The 18,516-nt window shown below is 40.4% G+C and overlaps 1 protein-coding gene across 4 annotated transcripts in view; it reads right to left on the bottom strand.

The window, feature by feature from the left end:
- Positions 1-157: 157 nt before the first annotated feature.
- Positions 158-18,516, bottom strand: part of AMN1 (antagonist of mitotic exit network 1 homolog) — an 86,530-nt gene continuing 68,171 nt past the window's right edge. For all 4 annotated transcript variants that reach the window (XM_061417465.1, XM_061417467.1, XM_061417468.1 and 1 more), the window contains one exon: positions 158-1,827. In XM_061417465.1, coding sequence (XP_061273449.1) covers positions 1,754-1,827 — 74 coding nt within the window. In that variant the 3' untranslated portion in view covers positions 158-1,753. The remainder of the gene's footprint in view (positions 1,828-18,516) is intronic.

Raw genomic sequence — 18,516 nt, 5'->3', positions numbered from 1 at the left:
CCGGTTGCCCTAGAGTTTGCAGTGTACATCTACAACTAACACAACTTTACTTTCAAACAATGCTGTACTGCTTCATGATTTTCAGTTTGTTCAGCTTTTATCTTGTGGGAGTGATGACTTCCAATCTCTGTACATGTCACAGACCAGAAACTTGAAGTATGGGTATTACTTTTATTTATTTTCTTGTCTATTTATTCAACAAATATTTGGGTGCTTATTAGATACCAGACACTGTTCTAGGTACTGGAGATACAGCAGTGAAAAAAGAGAAATAATGTCTGTCTTCATGAAGCTTATATACTAGGGTGGGCAGATAGATAATAAATAAAAAATAAGATGTCAGATGGTAAAAGATGGATAGGGGAAAAACAGAGTTCAGAATGACAGGTAAGGGTGAAGTTATAGGTAGGATAGGGATGGGAGACCAGACTTTTAAGCAGGGTGCTGAAAAATAGCTGATATAACCAGTAATATAAAAAAGATCAAGCCACAAGCTGCTTTAGGATGATAGTCCTTTATAGACCTTAAAAATCTGACACTTTAGATCTTGAAACTAGTTTCTTCAAAAGGGGAAAAAGGTAGTGACTTGGTTAGGTGTTCAATATTAAATCTTACTGAATTTGTCTTTAGAGAAATTTCACAGCTGGAACAGGCCTTACCCATTTTATACATACATGCATGTGTACCACCTTTGCAGTGGCAATACACTATACTGTACACTATACACTTTAAACATAGCACATTTATAAAGTAGTTAATAGTAAGGAGAAGAAGTAGAGTTGAATATGTAAACCTGTCCCTCTACGTATGTCCAAGTAATCTACCATACCATACTTTCCCTGTTATTCACTGTATCACAGTTTAAATAGGAAGTCTTTAAGAAGGTCCCACTGACAAAGGCTTTTGGCATAGGGAATATGGTGAATTTGGGGGTAGTTTAAACATGGTATGTTTTAGAGAATTTTGTGATTATAGATAGTAATATATTGCATTTGAAAACTAAGATCTCTGCTGTTTATTTTACAATGTGAAACCAGTAGAGCTTCAGGATACAACCTCTGTGATGCTATTTCATATTGACTCATTCTTACACATTCTTGAATGCAGTTTTTAAGGAAGAAAGTTTGTAGATGAATAGCATGTATTGGGGGAAAGTAGCCATAAAAACCAATGAAATAAGTGGCCGGGCAAAGGCCTCAGTATCACTCATATGCTAAATGGCTAAGGTATGATATCTGAGATTATGATATTAAACTATTACATTTCTTTGTTTCATTGAAATAATAATTTCTGTGAAGAATATACAGGCATGATATTCAGCTTTGCTTTTTGGCCAGTGGACATTTAAATACTTTGGAAGGCAGTAGCCAGAAAACAGCTAGGAAGGTAACTATGCTTTTAGAAATAACTTAGAATTCTCCTGTTTATCCACAGTGATAAATATCTCTTATAGCAGCTCAAATATCTAGTTAGGAGAAGGAAATTCCCAGGGGAAACAGGTAACTTAAAACGTTCTTATTTAAGAAGAAAACAGTACCCTTCCCCAATATATCAGAGGGCATGCTATAACTGCCATTTCAAGAACACTCACTCATCAGCAAACTTATATATAGAAATAAAAGCACTATTAAAATGTTTAAAAGCCAGGTTATCTTCAAAGCATAAATCATACTATTGGAAAGCCAATCTCTGAGACCATTGTTTCCAGGGCAAGTAGTATGAAGATTATAGATCTGATAAGCTTCAGTGAGCATCAATACACAGTCCACGTCACTTGCTTTAGTTTGTTCGGGCCTACTAATTGCTCCAAGACTTCTCGTGAATGATCTACAAAAGAAAACAATAACAATATGTTAATACACAGTAATCAGCGATATTGAATGTATCCTCATGTATAAACTGGGGATGATGACTGTTATACATCATAGGGTTAAAAGACTGAGATGATATACAAAGCATAGTATAAACTAAAAATACGTTTAATTAATGGTAGCCATCACTATTATTGGACTTCCCTGCTGGTAGTTCAGATGGTAAAGAATATGGCTGCAATGTAGGAGACCTGGGTTTGATCCCTGGGCTGGGAAGATCTCCTAGAGGAGGGCATGGCAATCCACTCCAGTATTCTTGCCTGAAATATTCCATGGACAGAGAAGCCTGGTGGGTTATAGTCCGTGGGGTTGCAAAGAGTTGGACATGACTGAAAGACTAACACAGCTGCAGTAAACATAGTAATACTTTGAAAAAAAACAGGCATTTCTTGTTTTCTCAGTAATCTCATCTTTTTTTTTTTTTTTGGTTGTGCTGGGTCTTCATTGTTGCTCAGAGGCTTTCTCTCATTGTGGTGAATGGGGGGTACTCTTCTTTGCAGTGAGGGAGCTTCTCCTTGTGGCAGCTTCTCTTGTATAGCACGGGCTCTAGGCACAAGGCCTCACAGGGTCTCGAGCATGGGCTCAGTAGTTGTGGTACATGGGCTTAGTTGCTCTGCAGCATCTGGGATCTTCCCTAACCAGGATTTGAACCATGTCCCCTGCTTTGGCAGCTGGATTCCTATCCACTAGACCACCACGGAAGTCCTGTAATTTTATCTTAATTACATCAAACAGACAGTAACAGGGTTAAACTTTCTCAGGGTCCTGCCAGGAATTAGATGACACACTAAAGTAGCATGTTTGAACAGTGGTTAATGAAGTGACTGTTTACAAAGGAGTGATTAAAGAAAGCCAGCAGGTATGGTAAAACACCTTGGGAAGCTGCAACATGCTGAAAGAAGTCAGGGGAGAGAGTAGTTACTAGAACAGGACAACTTAACCAATTGTTGAACATGTTCCATGTCATATACTTACAAAACATGATTTTAAATAGATAACTATTACATGAATTCCTTGTAATTTAACCAATGTATATGACTAGACATTTAGATGGTTTTCAGTTATTCACAATATATAGGAGTGATTTTAATATGGTTTATGTTTACAAAGTCAGTTTTATAATATCTTCTAATGTAAAAATACTGCTAAAATTTTATTACTTTAAAAATTATTTCAAGATAAATGCTGGAGAGGATGTGGAGAAAAGGAACCCTCTTACACTGCTGGTGGGAATGCAAACTAGTACAGCCACTATGGAGAATTGTGTGGAGATTCCTTAAAAAACTGGAAATAGAACTGCCATACGACCCAGCAATCCCACAGCTGGGCGTACACAATGAGGAAATCAGAATTGAAAGAGACACGTTGGGATCTCCCCAAGAGAACATTGGGGTCAATGTTCATCACACTACTGTTTACAATAGCTAGGACATGGAGGCAATCTAGATGTCTACTGGCAGACGAATGGATAAGAAAGCTGTGGTATATATACAACAATGGAATATTACTCAGCTATTAAAAAGAATGCATTTGAATCAGTTCTAATGAGATGGATGAAACTGGAGCCTATTATACAATGAAGTAAGTCAGAAAGGAAAACACCAATATAGTATATTAACACGTATATATGGACTTTAGAAAGATGGTAATGATGACCCTATAGGCGAGACAGCAAAAGATACACCAATGTAAAGAACAAACTTTTGGACTCTGTGGGAGAAGGCAAGGGTGTGATAATTTGAGAGAATAGCATTGAAACATGTATATTACCATATGTGAAATAGATGACCAGTCCAAGTTCGATGCATGTAACAGGCCACTGAAAGCCAGTGCACTGGGACAACCTTGAGGGATGGGATGGGGAGGAAGGTGGGAGAGGGGTTCAGGATGGGGGACACAAGTACACCCATGGCTGATTTCATGTCAATATATGGCAAAAACCACTATAATATTGTAAAGTAGTCAGCCTCCAATTTAATTAATTTAAAAAAAATTCAGGAGTTTCAGCTATAAAAAGGAACGAATTTGGTCGGTTCTAGTGAGGTCGATGAACTTAGAGTCTGTAAGTAAGTCAGACAAATATCGTGTATTATCACATATATATGGAATCTAGAAAAATGATACTGATGAACCTATTTGCAGGGGAGCAATAGAGACACAGACATAGAGAATAGACTTGTGGACACAGCGGGGGAAGGAGAAGGTGGGACAAATTGAGAGAGTAGCATTGAAACATACATTGCCATAGCCAGTGGGAATTTGCTGTATGACATAGGTAGCTCAAGCAGTGCTCTGTGACAACCCAGAGGAGTGGGATAGGGTGGGAGGTGTGAGGGAGGTTAAAGAGGGAGGGGACATATGTAAACCTATGGCTGGTTGACTGGATGTTTGGCAGAAACCAACAAAACATTGTAAAGCAATTAACAATCTATGTTGTATGTATAACATATCTCTAACCTAGTCTTAGTGGTTCTCAGACTTAAAGAGACTATGCTAAACCCTTTGACTGTGTGGATCACAGCAAGCTGTGGAAAATTCTTAAAGACATGGGAATACCAGACCACCTTACTTGCCTCCTGGGAAACCTGTATGTGGGTCAAGAAGCACCAGTTAGAACCAGACATGGACTGGTTCAAAATTGGTAAAGGAGTACGTCAAGGCTGTATACTGTCACCATGTTTATTTAATTTATATGCAGAGTACACCATGCGGAATGCTGGGCTGGATGAAGCACAAGCTGGAATCAAGACTGCAGAGAGAAGTATCAATAACCTCAGATATGCAGATGACACCACCCTAATGGCAGAAAGCGAAGAGGAACTAAAGAGCCTCTTGATGAAGGTGAAAGAGGAGAGTGAAAAAGCTGGTTTGAAACTTAACATTGAAAAAACTAAGACCATGGTATCTGGTCCCATAACTTCAGGGCAAACAGAAGGGGGAAAAATGTAAACAGTGGCTGACTTTATTTTTGGGGGGCTCCAAAATCACTGCAGAAAGTGACTACAGCCATGAAATGAAAAGACACTTGCTCCTTGAAAGAAAAGCTATGACAAACCTAGACAGCATATTAAAAAGCAGAGACATCACTTTGCCAACAAAGGTCCGTATAGTCAAAGCTATGGTTTTTCCAGTAGTCATATTTGGATCATAAAGAAGAAGGCTGAGTGCCAAAGAATTGATATTTTTGAACTATGGTGTTGGAGAAGACTCTTGAGAATCTCTTGGACTGCAAGGAGATCAAACCAGTCCATCCTAAAGGAAAGGAACCCTGAATACTCATTGGAAGGACACATGCTGAAGCTGAAGCTCCCAATACTTTGGTCATTTGATGCAAAGAGCCAACTCACTGGAAAAGACCTTGATGCTGGGAAAGATTGAGGGCAGGAGGAGAAGGGGGCAACAGAGGATGAGATGGTTAGATGGCATCACTGACACAATGGACATGAGTTTGAGTAAATTCTGGGAGATAGTGAAGGACAGGGAAGACTGGCGTGCTGCAGTCCATGGGGTCGCTGAATCAGACATGACTAACCAACAGCAATAAGAAAGAAAAAAAAGAGGGCCCAACATATGTTTACTAGATTTTATTTTAAGTAAAACAAAAATAAGTCAAACATTAAGATTTAGTATAAGAAAGAGAACCATAGAGTGTCTGGAAACAAGAAATTATAGTTGTGAAATCAAGGTTTACATTGGCAGCTAATTTTGTTAAGTGCCCAAAAATACAACAAATGGGGTTTTCATTGTTTTAAAAGTGTCATTAATTATTACACAGGAAGTCTATTATTACAGGAAATTTAGATTAATGGCAGATTTCAAATAGGTTGAAAGTAAAAGGATGGATAAAGACAGCAACTACAACAAAACTACGTATAGAAGTTTATACCCCATCTATGAGAGGGAGGAACACTTTCTAGTTTATTTTATGAGGACAGTATTACCTTTACACAAAAGCCAGACAAAGACATTACACGCACAGGGAAAAAGAACAACAGGTCAATGTTTTTTATGAATATATATTCAAAGATCCTCAATAAGACAAGAGCGAACCAAATCTAGCAATAGAGAAAAAGGATTTATCTTAGGAATGTAAGGTTAGCTTAACATTTGGGAATTAATTAATGTAGTACACTATTTTCCCCTTCATGGACAGTCTTGTTGTGGTGACAGGACACATTAATTGTCACATTAAAAAACTTATTATAATGGCAAATTCGTAAAGACAGAAGATAGAACAGACGTTGCCAGAGGCTGGGGGAAAGGATAATGGGGAGTTATTGTTTAAAGGGCAAAGAGTTTCTATTTCGGATGAGGAAAAATTTCTGGGGATAGTTAATGGTGATGGCTGCACAATGATGTGAATGTACTTAAATCCACTGAATTGTACCCTAAAACTGGTTAAAATAGTAAGTTTTATGTATATTTGCCAATATCTATTTTTTTTAACAATTCTGAAAGTAAGATTCATCTTATTAATAATTGATATGTGAAGAGGAACTCAAAAGCCTCTTGATGAAAGTGAAAGTGGAGAGTGAAAAAGTTGGCTTAAAGCTCAACATTCAGAAAACGAAGATCATGGCATCCGGTCCCATAACTTCATGGGAAATATATGGGGAAACAGTGGAAACAGTGTCAGTCTTTATTTTTCTGGGCTCCAAAATCACTGCAGATGGTGACTGCAGCCATGAAATTAAAAGACGCTTACTCCTTGGAAGGAAAGTTATGACCAACCTAGTAATGTCAAAAGCAGAGACATTACTTTGCCAACAAAGTTCCGTCTAGTCAAGGCTATGGTTTTTCCCGTGGTCATGTATGGATGTGAGAGTTGGACTGTGAAGAAAGCTGAGCACCGAAGAATTGATGCTTTTGAACTGTGGTGTTGGAGAAGACTCTTGAGAGTCCCTTGGACTACAAGGAGATCCAACCAGTCCATTCTAAAGGAGATCAGCCCTGGGATTTCTTTGGAAGGTATGATGCTAAAGCTGAAACTCCAGTACTTTGGCCACCTCATGCGAAGAGTTGACTCATTGGAAAAGACTCTGATGCTGGGAGGGATTGGGAGCAGGAGGAGAAGGGGACGACAAAGGATGAGATGGCTGGATGGCATCACCGACTCGATAGACGTGAGTCTGAGTGAACTCCGGGAGTTGGTGATGGACAGGGAGGCCTGGCGTGCTGCGATTCATGGGGTCACAAAGAGTCGGACATGACTGAGCGACTGAACTGAACTGAACTGAGACTGATGGCAGTAGTTTTCTTTTCTATTGAAAAGTTGATATTATGTTGGTGTACATATTATTATAATTAATAATATCTTAAAGGAAACTTGAATATATTGAAAATTAATGAAAACTGAGGTGAAAACATCATATATTTTACATTGGACAAGGCATTCTATCATATGAATTGGCAAGGTGACAGACAATGAACCCCTTCATGGATCACAGCCTTGTTGTGGGGCAGATCAGATCAGTTGCACAGTCGTGTCTGACTCTTTGTGACCCCATGAATCACAGCACGCCAGGCCTTCCTGTCCATTACCAACTACCGGAGTTCACTCAGACTCACGTCTATCGAGTCGGTGATGCCATCCAGCCATCTCATCCTCTGTCATACCTTCCCTCTTGCCCCCAATCCCTCCCAGCATCAGAGTCTTTTCCAATGAGTCAACTCTTCGCATGAGGTGGCCAAAGTACTGGAGTTTCAGCTTTAGTATCATTCCTTCCAAAGAAATCCCAGGGCTGATCTCCTTTAGAATGGACTGGTTGGATCTCCTTGTAGTCCAAGGGACTCTCAAGAGTCTTCTCCAACACCACAGTTCAAAAGCATCAATTCTTCGGTGCTCAGCTTTCTTCACAGTCCAACTCTCACATCCATACATGACCACAGGAAAAACCATAGCCTTGACTAGACAGACCTTTGTTGGCAAAGTAATGTCTCTGCTTTTGACATTACTAGGTTGGTCATAACTTTCCTTCCAAGGAGTAAGCGTCTTTTAATTTCATGGCTGCAGTCACCATCTGCAGTGATTTTGGAGCCCAGAAAAATAAAGACTGACACTGTTTCCACTGTTTCCCCATATATTTCCCATGAAGTTATGGGACCGGATGCCATGATCTTCGTTTTCTGAATGTTGAGCTTTAAGCCAACTTTTTCACTCTCCACTTTCACTTTCATCAAGAGGCTTTTGAGTTCCTCTTCACTTTCTGCCATAAGGGTGGTATCATCTGCATATCTGAGGTTACTGATATTTCTCCCGGCAATCTTGATTCTAGCTTGTGTTTCTTCCAGTCCAGCGTTTCTCATGATGTACTCTGCATATAAGTTAAATAAACAGGGTGACAATATACAGCCTTGACATATTTATTTGGAACCAGTCTGTTGTTCCATGTCCAGTTCTAACTGTTGCTTCCTGACCTGCATACAGATTTCTCAAGAGGCAGATCACGTGGTCTGGTATTCCCATCTCTTGAAGAATTTTCCACAGTTTATTGTGATCCACACAGTCAAAGGCTTTGGTATAGTCAATAAAGCAGAAATAGATGTTTTTCTGGAACTCTCTTGCTTTTTCCATGATCCAGAGGATGTTGGCAATTTGATCTCTGGTTCCTCTGCCTTTTCTAAAACCAGCTTGAACATCTCAAAGTTCACGGTTCACATATTGCTGAAGCCTGGCTTGGAGAATTTTGAGCATTACTTTACTAGCGTGTGAGATGAGTGCAATTGTGCAGTAGTTTGAGCATTCTTTGGCATTGCCTTTCTTTGGGATTGGAATGAAAACTGACCTTTTCCCGTCCTGTGGCCACTGCTGAGTTTTCCAAATTTGCTGGCATATTGAGTGCAGCACTTTCACAGCATCATCTTCCAGGATTTGGAATAGCTCAACTGGAATTCTATCACCTCCACTAGCTTTGTTCATAGTGATGCTTTCTAAGGCCCACTTGACTTCACATTCCAGGATGTTTGGCTCTAGGTCAGTGATCACACCATCGTGATTATCTGGGTCATGAAGATCTTTTTTGTAGAGTTCTTCTGTGTATTCTTGCCATCTCTTCTTAATATCTTCTGCTTCTCTTAGGTCCATACCATTTCTGTCCTTTATCGAGCCCCTCTTTGCAGGAAATGTTCCTTTGGTATCTCTGATTTTCTTGAAGAGATCTCTAGTCTTTCCCATTCTGTTGTTTCCCTCTATTTCTTTGCATTGATTGCTGAAGAAGGCTTTCTTATCTCTTCTTGCTATTCTTTGGAACTCTGCATTCAGATGTTTATAACTTTTTCTCCTTTGCTGTTCACTTCTCTTCTTTTCACAGCTATTTGTAAGGCCTCCCCAGACAGTCATTTTGCTTTTTTGCATTTCTTTTCCATGGGGATGGTCTTGATTCCTGTCTCCTGTACAATGTCACAAACCTCATTCCATAGTTCATCAGGCACTCTATCTATCAGATCTAGGCCCTTAAATCTGTTTCTGACTTCCACTGTATAATCATAAGGGTTTGATTTAGGTCATACCTGAATGCTTTAGTGGTTTTCCCTACTGTCTTCAATTTAAGTCTGAATTTGGCAATAAGGAGTTCATGATCTGAGCCACAGTCAGCTCCTGGTCTTGTTTTTGCTGACTGTATAGAGCTTCTCCATCTTTGGCTGCAAAGAATATAATCAATCTGATTTTGGTATTGACCATCTGGTGATGTCCATGTATAGAGTCTTCTCTTTGTGTTTTTGGAAGAGGGTGTTTCTTATGACCAGTGCATTTTCTTGGCAAAACTCTATTAGTCTTTGCCCTGCTTCATTCCGTATTCCAAGGCCAAATTTGCCTGTTACTCCAGGTGTTTCTTGATTTCCTACTTTTGCATTCCAGTCCCCTATAATGAAAAGGACGTCTTTTTTGGGTGTTAGTTCTAAAAGGTCTTGTAGGTCTTCATAGAACCGTTCAACTTCAGCTTCTTCAGTGTTACTGTTTGGGGCATAGACTTGGATTACCATAATATTGAATGGTTTGCCTTGGAAACGAACAGAGGTCATTCTGTCGTTTTTGAGATTGCATCCAAGTACTGCATTTCAGAAACTTTTGTTGACTATGATGGCTACTCCATTTCTTCTGAGGGATTCCTGCCTGCAGTAGTAGATATAATGGTCATCTGAGTTAAATTCACCCATTCCAGTCCATTTGAGTTTGCTGATTCCTAATGTCGACATTCACTCTTGCCATCTCTTGTTTGACCACTTCCAATTTGCCTTGATTCATGGACCTAACATTCCAGGTTCCTATGCAATATTGCTCTTTACAGCATCGGACCTTGCTTCTATTACCAGACACATCCACAGCTGGGTATGCTTTTTGCTTTAGCTCCATCCCTTTATTCTTTCTGGAGTTATTTCTCCACTGATCTCCAGTAGCATATTGGGCACCTACTGACCTGGGGAGTTTGTCTTTCAGTATCCTATCATTTTGCCTTTTCATACTGTTCATGGGGTTCTCAAGGCAAGAATACTGAAGTGGTTTGCCATTCCCTTCTCCAGTGGACCACATTCTGTCAGATCTCTCCACCATGAGCCGCCCATCTTGGGCTGCCCCACGGGCATGGCTTAGTTTCAATGAGTTAGACAAGTCTGTGGTCCTAGTGTGATTAGATTGACTAGTTTTCTCTGAGTATGGTTTCAGTGTGTCTGCCCTCTGATGCCCTCTTGCAACACCTACCATCTTACTTGGGCAGGGGCTTGCATAAGTCATTCAATCTGTGAGCCATGCCATGCAGGGCCAACCAACATATGGGTCTAACTGAAGAGTTCTGACAAAATGTGGTCCACAGGAGGAGGAGTTGGCAACCCACTCCAATATTCTTGCTTGGAGAACCCAATGGACAGTATGAAAAGGCAAAAAGATATGACACCAGAAGATGAGCCCCCCCCAGGTAGGAAGGTGTCCAATATGCTATTGGGGAAGAGTGGAGGGCAATTATGAATAGCTCCAGAAAGAATGAAGCGGCTGGGTCAAAGGGAGAACAACACTCACCTGTGGAGGTATCTGGTGGTGAAAGTAAAGTCTGACGATATAAAAAACAATGCTGCATAAGAACCTGGAATGTAAGGTCCATGAATCAAGGTAAATTAGATGTGGACAAGAAGGAGATGGCAAGAGTGAACATTGACATCTTAGGAATCAGTGAACTAAAATGGATGGGAATGGGCAAATTTAATTCAGATAACTATAATGTCTACTACTGTGGGCAAGACTCCCTTAGAAGAAGTGGAGTAGCTCTCACAGTCAATAAAAGAGTCCACAATGCAGTACCTGGGTGCATCCTCAAAAATGATAGAAAGATCTTGGTTCATTTCCAAGGCAAACCATTCAATATCAGAGTAATCCAAGTCTATGCCCAAACACTGATGCTGAAGAAACTGAAGTTGACCGGTTCTATGAAGACCTACAACACCTTCTAGAGCTAACACCAAAAAAGATGTCCTTTTCATCCTTGGGGATTGAAATACAAAAGTAGGAAGTCAAGAGATACCTGGAGTAACAGGCAAGTTTGGCTTTGGAGTACAAAATGAAGCAGGATAGAAGCTAACAGAGTTTGCCAAGAAAACACTGATCATAGCAAACACCCTTTTCCAACAACACAAGAGATGACTCTATACATGGACATCACCAGGTGGTCAATACTGAAATCAAATTGATTACGTTCTTTGAAGCCACAGATGGAGAAGCTCTATATAGTCAGTAAAAACAAGACCTGGAGCTGATTGTGGCTCATATCATGAGCTCCTTATTGAAAACTTCATGCTTAAATTGAAGAAAGTAGGGAAAACCACTAGGCAATTCAGGTATGACCCAAATCAAATCCCTTATACAGTGATGTGACAGATAGATTCAAGGGGTTAGATCTGATAGACAGAGTGCCTGAAGAACTATGGACAGAAGTTTGTAACACTGAACCGGAGGCAGTGACCAAAACCATCTCAAAGGAAAAGAAATCCAAAAAAGCAAAGTGGTTGTTTGAGGAGGCTTTACAAATAGCTGAGGAAAGAAGAGAAGTGAAAGGTAAGGAAGAAAAGGGAAAATATACCCAACTGAATGCAGAGTTCCAGAGAATAGCGAGGAAGAATTAAGAAGGCCTTCTTAAATGAATAATGCAAAGAAATAGAGGAAAATAATAGAACGAGAAAGACTAGAGATCTCTTCAAGAAAATTGGAGATATCAAGGGAATATTTCATGCAAGTATGGGCATGAAAAGGACAGAAATGGTAAGGACCTAACAGAAGAAGAAGAGATTAAGAAGAGGTGGCAAGAATACACAGAAGAACCGTACAAGAAAGGTCTTAAAGACCCAGATAACCACAATGGTGTGGGCACCCAGCTAGAGCCAGACATTCTGGAGTGTGAAATCAAGTGGGCATTAGGAAGCATTGGAAGTCTCACCCATGGAGCAGATGTGCTGCCTGGGACCCTTTCCCAGTTGGGACTCCAGATGTGCTGTGGCACGGGACTTTCCAGTTTAAGTCCGGATGTTGGTCAAAACCCAATTTGGTGATGTACTCTCTGCTCTTTTTATTTCTCTTTTATTTTAATGTTATTCTATTGAAAGTAAGGTAGATAGTTCTCTAATAAATATCTATTATTTATCTGTCTATAATAAGTGGCTTATTTTGTTAACAAATCCTTTGAACCTCAGATGAAAGTGAAAACTTTCCACAAAACATTAATTGGTGCTGTGAGCAGGATCTGTGAGACAAAATGCCACTCAGAAAAGAAAGAGATTAAGGTTGATGAAGTTGATGAAGTTTTTATTCCTAGATGGGAAGATTCACCCTATTGCTCGTTAGCTAGTGAATGGAATGTATTCACTGGATTATGTGAGAATTGGAACCTTAAATTAAAGCAGGCAAAACTTTTAGAGGGCTTCTCTGGTAGCTCAACTGGTAAAGAATCCACCTGCAATGCAGGAAACCCTGGTTTGATTCCTGGGTTGGGACAATTGGCCAGAGAAGGGATAGGCTACCTACTCCAGTATTCTTGGGCTTCCCTGTGGCTCAGCTGATAAAAAAATCCAAAAATCCACCTGCAATGCAGGAAACCTGCCTTCAATCCCTGGGTTGGGAAGATTCCCCAGAGAAGGGAAAGGCTGCCCACTCCAGTATTCTGGCCTGGAGAATCCCATGGACTGTATAGTCCACGGGGTTGCAAAGAGTTAGACACAACTGAGCAACTTTCACTAGGAATCATTACTGTTAATATGAACAAAGATAGTGAAAGTGATGGAATTCCAGCTGAACTATTTAAAATCCTAAAAGATGATGCTGTTAAAGCACCGCACTCAATATGTCAGCAAGTTTGGAAAAATTAGCAGGGGCCAGAGAAATTGGAACAGGTCAGTTTTCATTCCAATATCAAAGAAGGGCAATGCCAAAGAATGTTCAAACTACCACACAATTGCACTCATTTCACATCCTAGCAAGGTTATGCTCAAAATCTGTCAAGCTAGGCTTCAGCAGTACATGGACTGAGAATTGTTAGATATACAAACTGGGTTTAGAAAAGGCAGAGGAACCAGAGATCAAATTGGCAACATTCGTTGGATCATGGAGAAAACAAGGGAATTCCAGAAAAGACATCTACTTCTGCTTCATTGACTATGCTAAAGTCTTTGGTTGTGTGGATCACAACAAACTGTGGAAAATTCTCAAAGACACTGGAATACCAACTCACCTTACCTGCCTCCTGTGAAACCTGTATGAGTCAAGAAGCCACAGTTAGAACTGACATCGAATAATTGACTGGTTAAAAATTGGGAAAGTGGTATGCCAAAGTTGTATATTGTCTCCTTGCTTATTTAACTTCTATGCAAAGTACCTCATGTAAAATGCTGGAATCAAGCTTGCTGGGGGAAATATCAATAACCTCAGATATGCAGATGATACCACTTTAATGTCAGAAAATGAAGAATAACTATGGTGCCTCTTGAACATGAAAGAGAAGAGTGAAAAAGCTGGCTTGAAACTCAACATTGAAAAAAACTAAGATCATGGCATCACTTCATAGCAAATAGAAGGGGAAAAGTGGAAGAAGTGGCAGATTTTACTTTCTCAGGCTCCAAAATCATTGTGGACGGTGACTGCAGCCATGACATTAAAAGACACTTGCTCCATGGAAGGAAAGCGATGACAAACCTAGACAGCACATGAAAAACCAGAGACATCACTGCCAACAAAGGTCCATATAGTCAAAGCTATGGTTTTTCCAGGAGTCATGTATGGATGTGAGAGGTGGACTATAAAGAAGGCTGATCACCAAAGAATTGATGCTTTCAAACTGTGGTGCTGGAGAAGACTCTTGAGAGTCTCTTGGACTGCAAGGAGATCAAACCAGTCATTCTTGAAGAAAATCAACCTTGAATTGGAAGGACTGATGCTGAAGCTAAAGCTCCAATACTTTGGCCACCTGATGGGAAGAGCCAACTCACTAGAAAAGACCCTGATTCTGGGAAAGACTGAGGGCAGGAGAAGAAGAGGATGACAGAGGATGAGATGGTTGGATGGCATCACCAACTCAATGGACATGAATCTGAGCAAACTCTGGGAGACAGTGAAAGACAGGGAGGCCTGACATGCTACAGCCCATGGGGTTGCAAAGAGTTGGATATGACTGAGTGACTGAAAAACAACATGTATGGTTGTGAGAGTTGGACCATAAAGAGAGCTGATTGCCGAAGATTCGCTGCTTTCAAATTGTGGTGCTAGAAAAGACTCCTGAGAGTCCCTTGGACAGCAAGAGAGATCAAACCAGTCAATCCTACAGGAAATCAATCCTGAATATTCATTGGAAGGATTGAGGCTGAAGCCAAAGCTCCAATACTCTGGCCACATGATAGGAGGAGCTGACCCAGTGGAAAAGATCCTGATGCTGGGAAAGATTGAGGGCGGGAGGAAAAGGGGATGACAGAGGACCAGATGGTTTGATGGCATCACCAACTCAATGGACATGAATTTGAGTAAACTCCGGGAGATAGTGAAGGACAGGGAATTTGGTGTGCTGCAGTCCATGGCATGGCAAAGAGTTGGACATGACTTAGCAACTGAAGAACAATGACTGTATTGGGCTGACCTGGATAACTCAGGATCATCTTCCTATTGTAAGGTCAGTATATTTGTAGGTTCTAACCATTATAACATGGATGTATTTGGGTGGGGGCATTATTTTGCTTATGGCTATACCATGTTAATAGAATAAAGGATAAAAATGACATAATCATTTCAAAAGACTCAGAAAAGACATTTGATAAAGTCCAACATTCATGATAAAAACATTTAGCATACTAGAAACAGAAAGGAACTTCTTCAACCTGATAAAGGGCATCTATGAAAAAGCTGCCACTAACGTCATCCTTCCTGGTGAGAGACTAACTACTTTCCCCCTAAGATCAGGAACAAATACAAGGATTTCTGCTTTTGCCATTTCTATACTACAGTACACTGGAGGTTCTAACTATGGAAATTAGGGAAGAAAAAGAAAAATCATTCATGTTGGAAAGGAAAAAGTAAAACTTTTTAAAATTGTAGTTAAATAATACAGTTTATAGAATTTTCTAAGGAATCTACTAAAAATTAGAATAAATCAGTTCAGAAACATTGCAGTGCATAAGATCAATATACAAAAATAAATTTATTTCTAAACAATGAGCAATCCAAAAATTGCAAGTAGTTCTTTGTCCCTTTCATGTTTGCCCATTTCTGCTCCCCTCTAATTATAAAAGAACTAATTGAAATGAAATCAGTAAGCAATTGAAATGAATACCTGACTTATGCTCTCCTGAGTGCACATTGTGCCTTATCTAACCTGTTGATTCTTTTCCTGGATAAAAAAGAAGTCAGAGTAAAGAATTAAGTAGTTTAAAAAATGACTGGTTCTTTAACCCCAGAAGTCCCCTTAGCAATCCTGCAGGCAGATCATGCTGGCAAGGTTTTCTTCTCTCTGAAGAAAGAGTCAGCCAGTCTGCACTCTATGGAGAATGATGTAAAACCCATCCCCCTACCTTGATGTGTCACTAAGATTCTTTCTCCCATCTTTCCCTTTAAAAACTATCATTGCTGAGCAGAATCCTTGGAGTTGGTCTCTAGACATGAGTCCACCATCTTCCTAGATTGCCACCTTTTTGCTTTCTTTCTTCTTCTCCTTCATTCAGTTCAGTTGCTCAGTCTTGTCCAACTCTGCAATCCCATGAACTGCAGCACGCCAGGCCTCCCTGTCCATCACCAACTCCCAGAGTCCACTCAAACCTATGTCCATTGAGTCGGTGATGTCATCCAACCATCTCATCCTCTGTCGTCCCCTTCTCCTCCTGCCCTCAATCTTTCCCAGCATCAGGTTCTTTTCAAATAAGTCGGCTCTTCGCATCAGGTGGCCAAAGTATTGGAGTTTCAGCTTCAACATCACTCCTTCCAATGAAAACCCAGGACTGATCTCCTTTAGGATGGACTGGTTGGATCTCCTTGCACTCCAAGGGACTCTCAAGAGTCTTCTCTAACACCACAGTGCAAAAGCATCAATTTTTCGGCGCTCAGCTTTCTTTATAGTCCAACTCTCACATCCATACATGACCACTGGAAAAACCATAGCCTTGACTAGACAGACCTTTTGCAAAGTAATATCTCTGCTTTTTAATATGCCATCTAGGTTGGTCATAACTTTTCTTCCAAGGAGTAAGCGTCTTTTAGTTTCATGGCTGAAACCACCATCTGCAGTGATTTTGGAGCCCAGAAAAATAAAGTCAGCCACTGTTTCCACTGTTTCCCCATCTATTTGCCATGAAGTGATGGGACCAGATGCCATGATCTTCGTTTTCTGAATGTTGAGCTTTAAGCCAACTTTTTCACTCTCCTCTTTCACTCTCATCAAGAGACTCTTTAGTTCTTCTTCACATGTGGTCCACTGGAGAAGGGAATGACAAACCACTTCAGTATTCTTGCCTTGAGAACCCCATCAACAGTATGAAAAGGCAAAAAGATAGGATACTGAAAGATGAACTCCCCAGGTCGGTAGGTGCCCAATATGCTACTGGAGATCAGTGGAGAAGTAACTTCAGAAAGAATAAAGGGATGAAGTGAAAGCAAAAAACAACACCCAGTTGTGGATGGGACTGGTGATAGAAGTAAGGTTCGATGCTGTAAAGAGCAGTATTGCATAGGAACCTGGAATGTTAGGTCCATGAATCAAGGCAAATTGGAAGTGGTCAAACAGGAGATGACAAGAGTGAACATCAACATTCTAGAATCAGTGAACTAAGATGGACTGGAATGGGTGAATTTAACTCAGATGACCATTTTATCTACTACTGTGGGCATGAATCCCTTAGAAGAAATGGAGTAGCCATCACAGTCCACAAAAGAGTCTGAAATGCAGTACTTGGATGCAATCTCAAAAACGACAGAATGATCTCTGTTCGTTTCTAAGGCAAACCATTCAATATTATGGTAATCCAAGTCTATGCCCGGACCAGTAACTCTGAAGAAGCTGAAGTTGAACAGTTCTATGAAGACCTACAAGACCTTCTAGAACTAACACCCCCAAAAGACGTCCTTTTCATTATAGGGGACTGGAATGCAAAAGTAGGAAGTTAAGAAACACCTGGAATAACAGGCAAGTTTGGTCTTAGAGTACAGAATGAAGCAGGGCAAAGGCTAATAGAGTTCTGCCAAGAGAACGCACTGGTCGTAGCAAACACCCTCTTCCAACAACAAAAGAGAAGACTCTCCTTCATTATTATTATATTATTTTGGCCATACCAGGCGGCTTGCAGGATCTTAGTTATCCCACCAGGGATCAAACCCAGGCCCTTGGCAGTGAAAGCATGGAGTCCTAACCTCTGGAATGCCAGGGAATTCCTCCAAGCTTTCTGATTAAAGCACTTTCTTTTCTAATGACACTTGCCTCCTGAGTTACTGGCATGTGAGAGGCAAGCGGCCAAACCTGGGTTTGGTTACAAAATGAAATTAAGAAAATAATTTCATTTATATTACCATCAAAAAGAATACTTAGGAATAAGTTTAACAAAATAAGTGAAAACTTATACTTAGCTCAGCGCCAAAGAATTGATGCTTTTGAACTGTGGTGTTGGAGAAGACTCTTGAGAGTCCCTTGGACTGCAAGGAGATCCAACCAGTCCATTTTAAAGGAGATCAGTCCTGGGTGTTCTTTGGAAGGACTGATGCTAAAGCTGAAACTCCAATACTTTGGCCACCTCATGCAAAGAGCTGACTCATTGGAAAAGACTCTGATGCTGGGAGGGATTGGGGACAGGAGGAGAAGGGGACGACAGAGGATGAGATGGCTGGATGGCATCACTGACTCGAAGGACATGAGTTTGAGTGAACTCTTGGAGTTGGTGATGGACCGGGAGGCCTGGCGTGCTCCAATTCATGGGGTTGCAAAGAGTCGGACATGACTAAGTGACTGAACTGAGCTGATATTCTGAAAACTACAAAAGACTGTTGATAGAAATGAAAGTAGGTCTAATAAATGTGAAGATGTCCATTTATTCAAAGATCAGAATAAATGATTCATGTATCATTATCCATTTTTTCATAGATCAGAAGAGTTTTCGTTAAGATGGCAGTACTCCCCAAACTGATCTACAGATTCAATGCCAT

Source organism: Bos javanicus, chromosome 5, assembly GCF_032452875.1.
Source record: "Bos javanicus breed banteng chromosome 5, ARS-OSU_banteng_1.0, whole genome shotgun sequence".
In the NCBI taxonomy this organism is placed as follows: Eukaryota; Metazoa; Chordata; class Mammalia; order Artiodactyla; family Bovidae; genus Bos; species Bos javanicus.
Note: the sequence above shows the minus strand (reverse complement) of the source record. Positions and strands in the feature narration are given on the sequence as shown.